Source organism: Haliotis cracherodii, unplaced genomic scaffold, assembly GCF_022045235.1.
Source record: "Haliotis cracherodii isolate W230 unplaced genomic scaffold, xgHalCrac1.p SCAF_19, whole genome shotgun sequence".
Lineage (NCBI taxonomy): Eukaryota > Metazoa > Mollusca > Gastropoda > Lepetellida > Haliotidae > Haliotis > Haliotis cracherodii.
This window is the reverse complement of record NW_027266274.1, coordinates 9928336-9943112: the sequence shown is the minus strand read 5'-3', so window position 1 is coordinate 9943112 and position 14777 is coordinate 9928336. Positions and strand designations below refer to the sequence as shown.

General features: G+C 41.1%; 2 protein-coding genes across 2 annotated transcripts in view; both read left to right on the top strand.

Moving 5' to 3' along the window:
• Positions 1-11637: 11637 nt before the first annotated feature.
• LOC139466932 (MAM domain-containing glycosylphosphatidylinositol anchor protein 2-like) lies at positions 11638-14502 on the top strand (the record flags this gene model as incomplete). The annotated part of the gene is made up of 6 exons (XM_071248655.1): positions 11638-11760; positions 12535-12681; positions 13111-13373; positions 13628-13718; positions 14091-14288; positions 14456-14502. Coding segments are annotated over exons 1-6 (822 nt in total), but the record flags the coding sequence as incomplete, so codon positions are not given.
• A 37-nt stretch (positions 14503-14539) lies between these two features.
• The window catches only part of LOC139466931 (MAM and LDL-receptor class A domain-containing protein 2-like), a 35812-nt gene continuing 35574 nt past the window's right edge, over positions 14540-14777 (top strand). The window contains exon 1 of the mRNA XM_071248654.1: positions 14540-14706. Within this exon, the coding sequence (XP_071104755.1) occupies positions 14566-14706 (141 nt within the window). The 5' untranslated portion in view covers positions 14540-14565. The remainder of the gene's footprint in view (positions 14707-14777) is intronic.

Sequence of the window (14777 nt, the reverse complement as noted above, 5' to 3'; positions counted from 1 at the left end):
TAATGCAAAGTTTTGTTTACAAACAAGTTGTTAAACATATCTGAGCATACTATTTTTAGAAACAATTTATGAAACATGTTTGAGCATAACAATATTATATATACAGTTTTAAATCACGGGCTATAGGCCACCAGTAACCAAAGCTAGGCCACCTCGCTGGGGATCATGGGGACTTAACCGTGAGCTGCTTCCTGCATGATACCCCAGCAGGATTTACGTCATCACTTCAGCCACTGGTGGTTGTGAACAATGCTAGCGTATATTATAAAAAGTAATCATCAATGAGTTGATGATAGTTACATTGATCATGATGGATTACGTGTCACCCAGGGGGCAATATTTATACGGTACTTTAACCTCCTGGACAGCCTTCAATAATATCTGTTAATAAAAGCATCACACCAAAGTTAAAAACAAGCATTATTCACACACATATTTAAAATCTATTATACAGACCAATTTCTTTCAAGTAATTTATGATGAGATACCCGCTGACACGGGAAAAGAGATCTTTTAGATTTACACTTTGATAATGTGAATCCCTTGCGATTGCAAAGTCCACACAGTCAAGCAATATATGCTTGACGGTGAACCTTTCATCACAAGAGATACACTTAGGTTTTTTTGGTTTGTTGTTTAACGCCGCACTCAGCAATATTCCAGCTATGTGACGGCGATCTGTAAAAAATCGAGTCTGGACCAGACCACCCAGTGATTAATATCATGAGCATCGATCCACGCAATTGGGATCGATGATATGCATTAACCAAGTCAGCGAGCCTGACAACCCGATCCCGTTAGTCACCTTTTTACGTTGCTGAAGACCTTTTCTACCCCGGAATCTTCACGGGTCTACACTAAGGAGGTTCGTCCTCATCTGTCTTACACGATAGTGAATGTCCTGTGGTTCTGGCTGGATCATGTGTGTATTGTATTGTATTGCAGTTTATGTAATGTTTGTTCCAGGCTGTCAATACACAGTCAGTAACAAACTTTTACATTTCCAAGTTACTGCGTCAAGGGAGTTAGTTCAAATTTAACGTCACATCGGCATTATTTTAGCTGTATAGCGATTGCGTCAAGGGAGAAAACTCGTGATAGTTTGATAGTGCAATTGTCAATGTTTGGTCAAGGTTGCCAAACTAAGAAACATAGAACAGAAAAGGGCACTTACTCTTGCTTCCTTAAAAGCAAATCGACCGTGTCCAAATTGGGGAGACCCGTGAGTGAGTTAAAATTTAACGTCGCATCGGCATTATCCCAGCCATATAGCGACGAAACCAAGTTAATATATATACAATTTAGTCATTTATGCAAAGTTATTTATAAAGACAAGTTATGAAACATATTTTAGCATATTATATTTAGAAACAATTGATGAAACATATTTGAGCAAAACAATATAATGTACACAGTTTAAAACACGGACTATATGCCACCAGCAACCAATGCTAGTCCACCTCGCTTGGGAATCAACGCGACTTACAGTACCTCTGCTTTCTGCGTGATACCCAGCAGGATTTGCGTCATCATATTAGCCACTGGTGGTTATGAACAATGCTAGCCAATATTAAAAATACTCGCAACTGAGTTGGCTTAAAAACACTGGTTGGTGATAGTTACATCCATTATGATAGGTTTACGTGTCACACAGGGGGACAATAATTTTACGATGCTTTAACCCCCCCTGGACAGAGCCTTCAATAATGTCAGTTGATAATAGCATCGCACCAAATTTAAAAACAAGCATTTAATTATTCACATACATATCGAAAATTTATTATACAGACCAATTTCTTTCAAGTAATTTCAGACGAGAAGCCCGCTGACACGGGAAAAGAGATCTTTCAGATTAATGGTTTGATAATGTGAATCCCTTGCGATTGCAAAGTCCACACAGTCAAGCATAATATGCTTGACGGTGAACCTTTCATCACAAGAGATACACTTAGCAGATATTCGTGGGTAAACTGACTGTGGCCAATACCACATCGTTGTAAAACAACCTCGTCATGTCTTGACTGACAACCCAAAGTAGGTATGACCGATTGTTGGTTTTAATTCGTGAACTTTACTGCTTCCTACCTGGGTGTCCCACCTCTTTTGCATGAGATCCCGAGTATAACTCTTGATGGTTGGTTTGAAATGACTGTACGAGATAAGTAGTGCAGATAACGGTTTGTCAAGAGCTGCTTTAGCTACAGCATCGGCTTTTGAGTTACCTGTTATGCCTACATGACTTGGTAACCAGCAAAAGACGATGTCGGCATTGGCCAGTAGAAAGATCATTTTTGAGTTCTTTAATGTCAAGGATAATAGGGAAATATGGTGAAGGCAAGACATCGAATCAGAGAAGATGATGAAATGTTTAGATTGGTTTTGATGTTTGATATAGGTCAAAGCTGTTAGGATAGATTTGGTCTCAACCGTAAATATAGAACTAGTATCTGGTATTCTTGAGGAGACAGTTCTGGATCAAGTGACGGTGGCACTAGCAACTTATCCACCATCCTTCGACCCGTCTGTATGATGAGGGTTAGGGACCATGGACCTGTGAGAAATATATTTGGTGCGTAATTGGTTATAAGATTGTTGATATACCAAAGGATTAGAGTCCGACTTTTTAGCTGGGTTAGAATGGGGTCAACCTCTGGCTTCACCATCCGCCAGGGAGGAGAAGACGGTAAGGTGATATAATATTAGGATCTATAGACCGTGAAGATCCGGGGTTAGAATAGGTCTTCAGCAACCCATGCTTGCCTTAAAAGGCGACTATCCTTGTCGTGAGAGGCGACTAACGGGATCGGGTGGTCAGGCTCGTTGACTTGGTTGATGCATGTCATCGATCCAATTTCGTGGGTTGATGCTCATGATGTCAATCACTGGATTGCCAGGTCCAGACTCGATTATTTTCAGACCGCCGTCATATTGCTGAGTGCAGCGTAAAACAACAAACAAACCAATTGCGTGGATCAATGTTCATGATATTAATCACTGGATTGTCTGGTCCAGACTCGATTATTTACAGAACGTCGTCATATAGCTGGAATATACAGTGATTAATATTACGATCTATAAACAATTTATATTCAATTTAAATAATTACACTTTAAAGTGTCTCCATATATTACCCTATTATCCTTGACATTATAGAACTCACCATTCATTTGATGCAGTGTAATTTAAACCGTTTAACAGTTACAAAGTCTCATCACACCAAAGTTTTATTGCGGGTGTGAGTTAGGGACTTAATTCTACGACGTTTCATAAAAGAATTTCCGGAATGTTGAGGATCTTCTTCGAGTGCCTTTTAATAGCAAATATACTCAACAACTAAAGTTCCAGTGACACCAATATTTTAGTGTATTTTTCAAACAAGTAACATTTCGTTTTCAAATAGCACGAACGCGTGAAGATTCCGGGGTAGAATAGGTCTAAGGCGAAAAAAGGCGGGGTAAAAGGCGACTATGCTTGTAAAAGGCGACTAACGGGATCGGGTGGTCAGGCTCGCTGACTTGGTTGATGCATGTAATCGATCCCAATTGCGTGGATCGATGCTCATGATGTCAATCACTGGATGGTCTGGTCCAGACTCGATTATTTACAGACCGCCGTCATCTAGCTAGAATATTGCTGAGTGCTGAGTCGATAACAGGGAAACATGACTAGTCCGAGTTATAAACTGCAAGACCGATGCCAGTTGCAATGGATCTTGTCTACCACAAATATTTCACTCAAAATAAGCCTTCAGTTGTAATTTGTGAACTTAACATGTGCTGATAGGGATGTGTTCGGGATTGAATGTGCAGAACATTCGTGTGATTGTTTTTCATTTGTCAGACTGTGTATCAGATAATTGATATTTATCTCTCGGTTAATAATTGTGACAGTATACAGCGACATACTGTTGAGTTATCGGTTCATGTTGACTTCGAAGTATGCAGTACATGTATTTTAGCATTTATGGAGGTACTAATGTAAGAGACCCGTGAAGATCCGGGCTAGAATAGATCTTCAGCAACCCATGCTTGCCGCGAAAGGTGACTATGCTTGTCGTAAAAGGCGACTAACGGGATCGGGTGGTCAGGCTCGCTGACTTGGTTGACGCATGTCATCGATCCCAATTGCGTGGATCGATGCTCATGATATTAATCACTGGGTGGTCTGGTCCAGCCTCGATTTTTTTACAGATCGCCGTCATATAGCTGCAATATTGCTGAGTGCGGCGTTAAACAACAAACCAACCAACCAACTAACGTAAGAACCGATGCGCACACTGTTTTCATCAGAGTATTTGTGTAAGTACGTACACCGATGTTTAAGCTTGTAAGATATATCCTGCTGAGGTCCATGCAGGAAGCAACGGTACTGTAAGTCCCCATGGTCCCTAGTATGTTGATGACCCTTCAGTGACTGACCATCTCTAGCCCTTTTTTATATTGTGTTGTTAACTAATACTTTCTGCGTTTAAATAGGTTTAAATTGAATCTGTGATATTCTAGTTATTGTAGTGTCCAGCCTTTTGGACAGCCTTTTTATTTTTAGTCTAAATATATGTATTATTAATGTAAAACTTCTCGTCACGATTTGGCTTATAAACCTTAAAATAATCTTGGACGCGACGTTAAACCCAATTTCACCTCACTTCACCTCACCTCACCTCACCTCACCTCACCTCACCTCACCTCACCTCACCTCACCTCACCTAACCTATAATCCTTAAAATATATCGGCCGATACAGATTCAACAGCGGTGAAAGCTATATGAATGGATGACTGACTTTAAGTAAAGATACCAGGTGTTTGCCTAAAGGGTAAGCAGTCAATCTTTTCAAAATAAAAAGTCAACAGTAGTAACATCCGGCCAGACTACGTATGTAATCCTCAAAACAAGAAGAATGTAGACAGCGATATGGGCCTGCGCTATAATGCAAAGCAAGCCCTGCCTACTCTATTCTGAGCCAATCAGGAAACGGTAGTCCAATAGTGGGTGTGGCCTAAATGTGCGCAGGAAGACAAAAAAACAAGCCCTGCCCACCAGTGGGAGTGTCCTAAATATTAAGATTTATGGAAACAGACGCCTATCAGCAGCTTAATTAACCGATGAAACGGCTTGGATTTCGAGTTAACCCACATGTAGTGTATGTTTGAAGGTATGTAATCTTCGGTATTTACAGAGACCAGAAGGATCAGCGGCAGTGTTGAATGTCTGGTGATGAGATACACTTGCCGACGTTATCGTTGAGTAACGATACACACTGAACATATCAGTCCGTACGGGCGCTGATAGCTAATCATACACACACACACACACACACACACACACACACACACACACACACACACACACACACACACACACACAAATCTCAAGATAACAGATAGCACGTGAAGATCAAGTCTCACCCGGATTTTCTCCGGGTTCTTCACAGCTATGAATTAAGCATGGACCATTAAGAAAACATCTATACATCTATGTATTGTACTGATTATGGGTAAACGTTATCCTTATCTCTTTGATCTCTGTACCAGGTGGAGTGGCATGTCATTATTCCCGGTTGATCCTAATTATTTCCATTATATGATGACCCGTGAAGATTCCGGGGTAGAATAGGTCTTCAGCAACCCATGCTTGCCGAAAAGGCAACTATGCTTGTTGTAAGAGGCGACTAACGGGATAGGTTGGTCTGGCTTGCTGTCTTGGTTGATGCATGTCATTGATCCCAATTGCGTGATGTCAATCACTGGATAATCTCGACTCGGTTTTGTACAGACCGCCGCCATGTAGCTGGACTATTGCTAAACAACAAACACACAGTATTTACTACTGTCTGGTCCAGTTGTGTTTTTACGTGTATCTCTTGGAGTGAGTGAGTGAGTTGTGTTTAACGTCGCTTTGAACAGTATTCCAGTTATATCGTGGAGTATCAGTTTAATGTGGGAGGAAAGCCCCAAACGAACCAGACGTTTAACACTGGTGAAACCCAAGAGAGCACGGGTAGGATGCTAAAAATCCTTGAAACATAATCGGGTCGAACCAGAATTGGAACCCACAATCATTATTTCGGCGTGCCAGAGGAAGGCAACTCTATGCAGCCCTCGTATCCCTTTGATACTTGACCAGTGACAGTCACGTGGTGTATGCCAGCATGTACTAAGTGACTGAGAGAGTCGGACGTTCCCGTTTATCTACAGCTACTTTGATAACAGAGCGAACAAAGCTGAATGATATACTTCACAGTTGGACAGATCACTGTAATGTATGATAAATGGCAGGAAAAAGTCTACATCCATGTTTGATGATGGCTAGAAATGAAACAAACGAGAAATGGTTATTCGATGGTGATGTATTTAATTCAGATATCATCGTTGTGTTTTGGACCTCAAAATTGTAGCGTTTCGGTTGGTGTTTTTAGCCTTGAAACGTTTTTATAACGCTGATGATTTTTAGTCAATTCCAATTTACAAGTCTTTACTTTTTTTACACGGCAGTTTACATTAGTGAGATGATAGCTGTCAAAACATATTCTCCACAAAAACAGAAACGCATGGTGATATTGATATACACATATGGAAAGAACCAGTACATAAACGATATGAGAGCGAGAGAGGAGGGGGTAATCACAGAGACTCAGCAGTTAGCAACTTTTGGCAACTGTGTTACCACAACGAGTAATTTGTTGCATGGTTTGGAAGCAGGATGTGAGTCTGGACCAGACAATCCAGTGGCTGACATTGAGAGCAATGCCTCACGCCCTGGAAGTCTATGAATCGCATTCGATGGTAATCAAGGCATACATTGTGTTCGTTCCAAGGCACAATCTCTAGACTTTAGTATCGGTACCAACAGCATGGTACGTCATGTAACCTCCCCGTGTTACGGCTGCTGCCCAAGACAGCTTTATGCGGCTACATCATTTACTACAACAGCATACTATACAGCAGACAATGCAGAACGGAATTCGTGAGGCAAACCTCAGAACCAGACAACCTGTCAGAGGTGTTGCTTTGACTCATTAGCATTATCATCCGCGACGTCAGTGGTGTCAATCACGAAGGGCATCAAGTAACAAGTCAAACTCCACTGCTGTTTATAGATGATTGACTCCACTACTGTATATAGATGATTGACTCCACTACTGTATATAGATGATTGACTCCACTACTGTATATAGATGACTGATTCCACTGCTGTATATAGGTGATTGACTCCACTACTGTATATAGATGATTGACTCCACTACTGTATCTATACGATTGATTCCACTACTGTATAGAGATGATTGACTCCACTACTGTATATAGATGATTGACTCCACTTCTGTATATAGATGGACTCCTGTGCTTGTATAGATGATTGACTCCACTACTGTATCTATACGGTTGACTCCACTACTGTATATAGATGATTGACTCCACTGCTTTATATAGATGATTGACTCCACTACTGTTTATAGATGATAGTTGATTGACTCCACTACTGTATATGGATGATTGACTCCACTGCTGTATATAGATGATTGACTCCACTGCTGTTTATAGATGATTGATTCCACTGCTGTATATAGATGATTGACTCCACTGCTGTATAGAGTTGATTGACTCCACTACTGTATACAAATGATTGACTCCGCTACTGTTTATAGATGATAGATGATTGACTCCACTACTGTAAATAGATGATTGACTCCACTACTGTATATAGATGATTGACTCCACTGCTGTATATAGATGATTGACTCCACTACTGTATATAGACGATTGACTCTACTACTGTATATAGATGATTGACTCCACTGCTGTTTATAGATGATAGATGATTGACTCCACTACTGTATATAGATGATTGATAATACTGCATCGGAGAATCATATCCCAACACATCACTTTTTTTTATCACTATTATATTCTCCCGACACTTATGTGCAGTATAGGAACTTAACAGAAAGTGAACCTTAAACATGTGCGGCTGTTATCAAAGATGCTATCAAACATATCATTTAGCGTACACAATTGCGTACCAAACAGTGGTCTATCTAACAGCTAGCTACCCACCTACATTATCAATAAGGCACGCGAACATGTTTTGAAAGACTGCCGGTCCTAAGTGTGCCAAGCGCAAAGCGGAGTCAAGCACTTGTCACCACCGAAAGACAGCGTTCGCGGCGGATCCGGTCGCTATCAGCTGGGTCGTATGTTCGTAACCGTACCCGTTACAGTGTACACTGATGTCCAGTATCTGTGTTATCGGGATACGTTGATTAACGCTATGTTCCTGTTAGCAGTTTGATATTTCTCTGAATCTGTGTTTAGCTGATGATATATATAGCTTGTAGGTTGGTGGTCTGATCGATTACCCTATTCTACAGTCGGGTTAGCATGATTGCGTTTTTGGTAACGGCATCGACCATAGTTGTAATATAGCCTCTTATGTTCCTCAATGAGGGAATTGCATGCTTATTTTAGAGATTAAAATTTGTGACAATTTAACAAACAAGAAAGTGAAAGACAGAAAGAAGTAGGGTAGAGTTAAACGGTAGAAATATAAACGAACTGAGATTAGGTACCTTCATAAGAAGGGCATAACACCACACGAAATACACGAATATTGTATATGAAATAAAAGTGACAAATACATTTCATAACCTTTAGAAATCTCTGCTAAAAGCAGAGTCGACTGTACAATGATGGGTATGCGTTTATATATCACTGTCAAATATAAGGCGACTCTGCTTGTCGTAAGAGGCGACTAACGGGGTCGGATGGTCAGGCTCGCTGACTTGGTTTGATGCATGTCATCGATCACAATTGCGTGGATCGATGCTCATGTTGTCAATCACTGGATTGTCTGGTCCAGACTCGAATATTTACCGACCGCCGTCATATAGCTGGAATCTTGCTGAGAACGGCTTTAAACAACAAACAAAACACAATCAAATAGTTATGATAACGCGAAAAGGTGAGCGTATCCTGTTCCACCTGTGGTACCCGTCACAAACCATGCAACGGCACCTGAAAAACGCACAGGGATACATGGCACAAGTGGAAATAGGGAATTGCATCAGACATCATGTTTGTCACTGATGTGTCAAATCTGGAAATGTCCTCCATATTTATGTTATTAATCGTTTGAGCAAGAGTCGTATAAAGCTCTTTGAAATCTTTGAATTGTTGTGAAACGTAGACACCAAAGACTTGTGCAGAGGAATATTGCTCGACATAAAGGAAAACTTGACTATTGGAAAGTTGAAATCATAAGTCTTTTGGGTAGTGTTTTGATACACAGATCTACAAGGCACGATTGGGAATGACTGCCCTTCATGTACAACTGTTTAGAAATGAGCTGGTGAATTTAAACGACGCAGAAGTAGCACAGAAGATGACCATTGATCTGGTCGTCCTAAAGATGCTGGCCACCGCATGCTTCTGTCTGGATGGACCCGTGAAGATCCGGGATAGAATAGGTCTTCAGCAACCCGTGCTTGCCGTAAAAGGCGACCATGTTTGTCGTAAAAGGCGACTAACGGGATCGGATGGTCAGGCTCGCTGACTTGGTTTGATGCATGTCATCGATCACAATTGCGTGGATCGATGCTCATGATATTAATCACTGGATCACTGGATTGACGTTAAACAACAAATCAACCAACCAATATGTCTGGATGATGTATTACAATCAAGTATCCCAATGACAAAAATAGGGTCAGCACTGTTCATCTTAACTGACACAACTCTAAATGAGCATGATGGATATCCAGGAGCCGACCCGATTGAACATATCCACTGAGCTTTTGACCAGTTATCAACATAATCCTATAAAATAAGTTTTCATGCTACTTTTGCCTCACGCTAGCTACGAAGCACAAGCAGATGGCATTACCTGACAAAGTCATTGTATTGACGTCAAATGAGAGTATGGATGTTACTTACAAAACACTCGATTTTTGTATATTACCATAGTTAATCTGTGATGAGGGGGGAACGAGTGGTCTAAGGCGCCGCGATTCGCTGTGCCGACTTGTGTACCTTTTGCACGCCAGAAACCTATGATTGTGGGTTCGAATCCCGGTTAGCCCCGATTATATTTCTAGGTTTGTCAGCACAATACCCGTGCTCGTTGGTTTCACCGAAGTGGTAAACGTCTGAAAGCTGCATCACTTCGGGCTTTCCTCTAACATTAAGCTGACATGCCGCGATATAACTAGAATGTTGTTAAAAGCGCCGTTAAACCCAAATCACTCACTCACTAATCTGTGATGAGTTGAGGTAAGGTGATATGGAGTTATATATATATATATATATATATATGAGTGTATTGCAACTTGCTTGCAGGTGTGTCTGTGTGACTGCATGTCTTGTCCGGCAATATTTTTTAGTGCTAGCCCACTGAAATGCCATGCCGCAGTTTAACATGAACACGCCACTCAGACACAAAACACTGAATCCGACCTGACAAGTCCTTGTTTTATCCCCTTAAAGCCGAGTGTCAGGCAGGGTAACAACAAGTAACATCTTTTATCGTCGTTTGGTATGAAGCGGCCGGGAATCGAAACCACGACCTTCCGCTCGCCACACAGACGCTCTATCCACTAATCAAAGGAGGCGGTTAATCTGTAATTGCATGGCAGGTGATCATTAGTAATATGAAAGAATCTGGTGCTCCTTACCGTCATATGAGTAGTATATATGAGTAGTATATATCCACCCTCGTACTCCGGATATAACGAATGATAAAGCATGTTTAAGTAATATGGAGGTTAACTTTAAATTTAACTGCTTGGTGATATGAATTGGTCATGATTTGTAGCAAAAGTTGACTGAAGTCGAATTTACAACGATTTCTCTCGTGAAATAAGACATCGACATGCGGCGTTCAGAACTGCATTAATGTCCTGAAGCATCGCTCTGTATCTTAAAACACCGGGTGCATCGTATCATAATGTGAGCACTATTTTTAATCCTAATAATACATATGTATGAATTATTTGTTTGTGTCATTGTTGTTTAACGCCACACTCAGCCATATTCGAGTTACATAACAGCGGTCTTTAAATAATCGAGTGGAGACCAGAAAATCAAGTGACTTATATTATGAGCAACAATCCACGCCGACAGGTTCTGATGACGCGCAAGCGGTCAAGTAGCCGAACCTGACCATCCAGTCCATTGAGTCGCCTCGTACAAGCATAGGTTGCTGGGTACCAATTATAACCCGGTATCCACATGGGTATCAATGAACCACAAAAAGGTATTCTTTACCTTCTATTGCTAACACCAGACTTAAATGTGCCAACCGGTCGGGAAATTTCTTTTAAATACAAGTATTTCTTTCTGTGAGTGTCTGAATCAGATGCGTAATATTGTAATTTGAAACGTTTGATTGACCAAAATATATCAAGTGTTCTCTGTGGTATAGAATGGTACAAAAACAACGCAACAGTCATTGCTGCCCTCATTACACAACACAAGCAGTCATTAGTACATGTGCAACGATGATGATACACCACAGACAATCTTTCATTTATCTCTATCGCTATCTACCGTCGACTTTGTCCGGGCCGGCAGTGCAAGGTAGTCCCGTATACCTAGCTGATAACGCTTGGACTTATATTCGAGACACCTCCCCCAAAAGCCAGTCTTCATTCGAAACGTTAAGGGGGAAAGTGGATATCTTCATAGAATGAATGGTAGTTCCCACAAATAAGCGAATGACAGGACTTTTACCACTGCTCTTATTGGCGCTGGCAGTTGAATTTTCAGGTATGTTTTGATTTAATCATTGAAACAATTAGTGCGTTACAAATATATCAGTGTGTTCTGATATTAGTCTTCGTAACTTTGTTGTGCTTTTGAGGTGAGTGTTTTTGTTTACACATATGTGGCGTCGGGGTAGCCCCGAGGTAAAGCCGGAGACCCGGGTTCGATTATCCACATGGAACAATATGTGAAGCTCTTTCGCGGTGTCCTGCGTCGTGATAATGCTGGAATAGAAACTGTTGTATTGCTAAACCAAATTATTAATTTTGTACTATGTAGTTCGTTAATCAATAACAACGGGTCGAGCTAAAATTATTTCTGACTAAGTGAAAGCATTATTATAAACATATGATGTTGGTAGCCTTGCCTGTTCAGTATAGGAGCGTGTCAGAATATCGAGGTCAAGACTGTGAAGGTCACAGGTGAGAATTCGGATTTCCGGCTATCGTGCTACAGCCTAATACTGTGCAGGTTCAGGTGTATAATGACTGAAGATATTCAGGCATGCCACATACCTAAAGATGTTTTTGTTTTGTTAATGTTGTTATCAAATAGCTCTCAAACACACGTACAAATTGAAACTTGGATTGAAAGATTCTACTTTCGCAAAATCATAGTTTATTGCTGGATTTGTTTGTGACCGATCACGAAGCTCTGCTTGTCTTTCAATATTCAACTTCAATTGACAATTGTCCCTCAAAGGATCACAGATCACAGCCTGATGATGTTATTCGCCTTTTGAGTTATCACACCTTCCTTTGAATTTTATTGTTTCAGCTGTTGGCGCCCAATTTGACTGCCCCTTTGAAACCGACTTCTGCCAATGGACCCAAGCTCAAGGAACGGACAAATTTGACTGGAAGCTGATAGCTGGAAGTACCAGTACATCAGGGACTGGCCCAAGCGGTGACCACACCACTGGCAGTACGTGAATACATTTACCTCCGCTATTAATACTTACAATTAATAAGCTACAACCTACAATTTACAACAGTGTACACACTTTTACATAACATTATAATGTCCAACGGAAATGACATGGTATATTTCAAACTGTTGTAGATAATTACAGTTTTATTAAGATTTTATATAAACTGATGACACGGATGCCCAAATAGTCTAAGGAAATGCGTTTCTCTCAGTAGCATTATGTCCCTTAGCCGTACAAGGATCTAATGGTCGTGGGTTTCATTCCCATCGAATGTGGTCCTTGATCTGTTCCACAATACCCATGCTTGTGGGTTTCTCTAAAGAGACTACGTTTGTTTAATACTGATCAGAACTGCATTCCAGTTAAGTCATCTACTGCTGTTTCTTTGGAACCCTCTCTGACGTTGTTTATATTGTCCACAGAGGGACACTACGCCTACTTTGAATCTTCCGTTGGTGGAAATGGAGACAAGGCACAATTGATCAGTCCGACGTTGACGATCGCCAGTGGTCATTCAAAATGTCTGGTCTTCTACTACAACATGTACGGGCAGCACGTCAACGCCCTCAACGTGTACGAGAAGACCAACACGGCCAAAATGAATATCGTCTGGACGCGCCATGGCAACCAGGGAACCAACTGGACGGAGGCAAGAATCAACCTACCTGTGGCTACAAACTTTCAGGTGGGTCAACGTTATACATATTGTCAGATAGTTTGAAATGCCTTCGTGCGTTGCATAAGGTTATGCATGCTGTTGTTTCCATGTGTCATTGGTTTCATGTAATTATGTGCTACGATCTGAAGCTTAATTTTATTTTTTTTGGTAATATTTCTTATAAGATACAGATTAGTATTTAATATTCGGCTGGGAAAACATTGCACTGAAAAAGAGAACATAACATTTTTATAATTTCCCAATATGTGATTCGTCTATAGGTTGTAATCGAAGCTGTTCGAGGACGGGGATGGAAAGGAGACATCTCCATAGACGACACTAAGACTGTCAACGGCCCCTGCCCTCCGCTAGGTAATAACTCAACTACATGTTACTTACACGGCTAAATGATACAAACTCGACCAAAGTCTGATGCGATATTCGAACATCACATTATATTGAGTCCCCTGGAAACTAAAGTTTAAAAACTAAGACCAACCTAACAGTACATCTTTACCCCACAGAGAGATAATGTCTTAGTTTCGCAAGGCAATAACTTTGAGACCTGCCAACACTGACAATGGACACCAGATGATACAGTCTAGTTTCCCTTGAAGACGGTTTGATCAATGTGAAATCTGGTTCATTCTATAGTGTTGGACATTAACACATCCTTTTGTTTCTTCATACGAGAGGCATTTCAGATAAAGCCACACTGTCCAAACTATATGCCGTGTTTTCCAGGAACCATTTTACCATCGGTACCCCCTGGGGCCAGGACTACTCCGATGCCGGTGTCAACGTCGTGCAACTTCGAGACGAAAGCTGTTTGTGGCTACACTCAGGACAAGAGTGACAACTTTGACTGGAGATGGTCCACTGGTTCAACAGCATCTGCCGTGACCGGCCCTAATAATGACCACACGTACGGTACACCAGCAGGTGAGGATACTAACCAATAGATCATCGCTGATTATCTAATGAACATCTTTCTTAAATGTTATGAAACCCTTTCTCATTTGCCGCATTTACCATGAGATCGCATTTATTTAATCTTCAGTGGATGCTTTACGCCATCAAGTTCATAATGTAGATTGATTTCCTCCCAGGCCACTACATGTACATCGAGTCCTCTGATGCCCGACCAAATACAAAGGCAAGGATAATTTCTCCAAGACTCCCAGGAAGTGGAACACGATGCCTTCAGTTCTGGTACAGCATGTTTGGTCAGCAGGTGAACACGCTAAACGTCTACGCCAAGTCCCAAAGTCTAGGCAATGTATTGTGGACACTGTCCGGGAACCAGGGGATGGACTGGAAGATAGCACAAGTGACCATTCCACGGGGATCAAACTACAACGTAAGTCTACTACTGTCTTTTTATTACCTCTCTCTCACATAATGAATTGTTTCCGTCTCGTTAAATATACT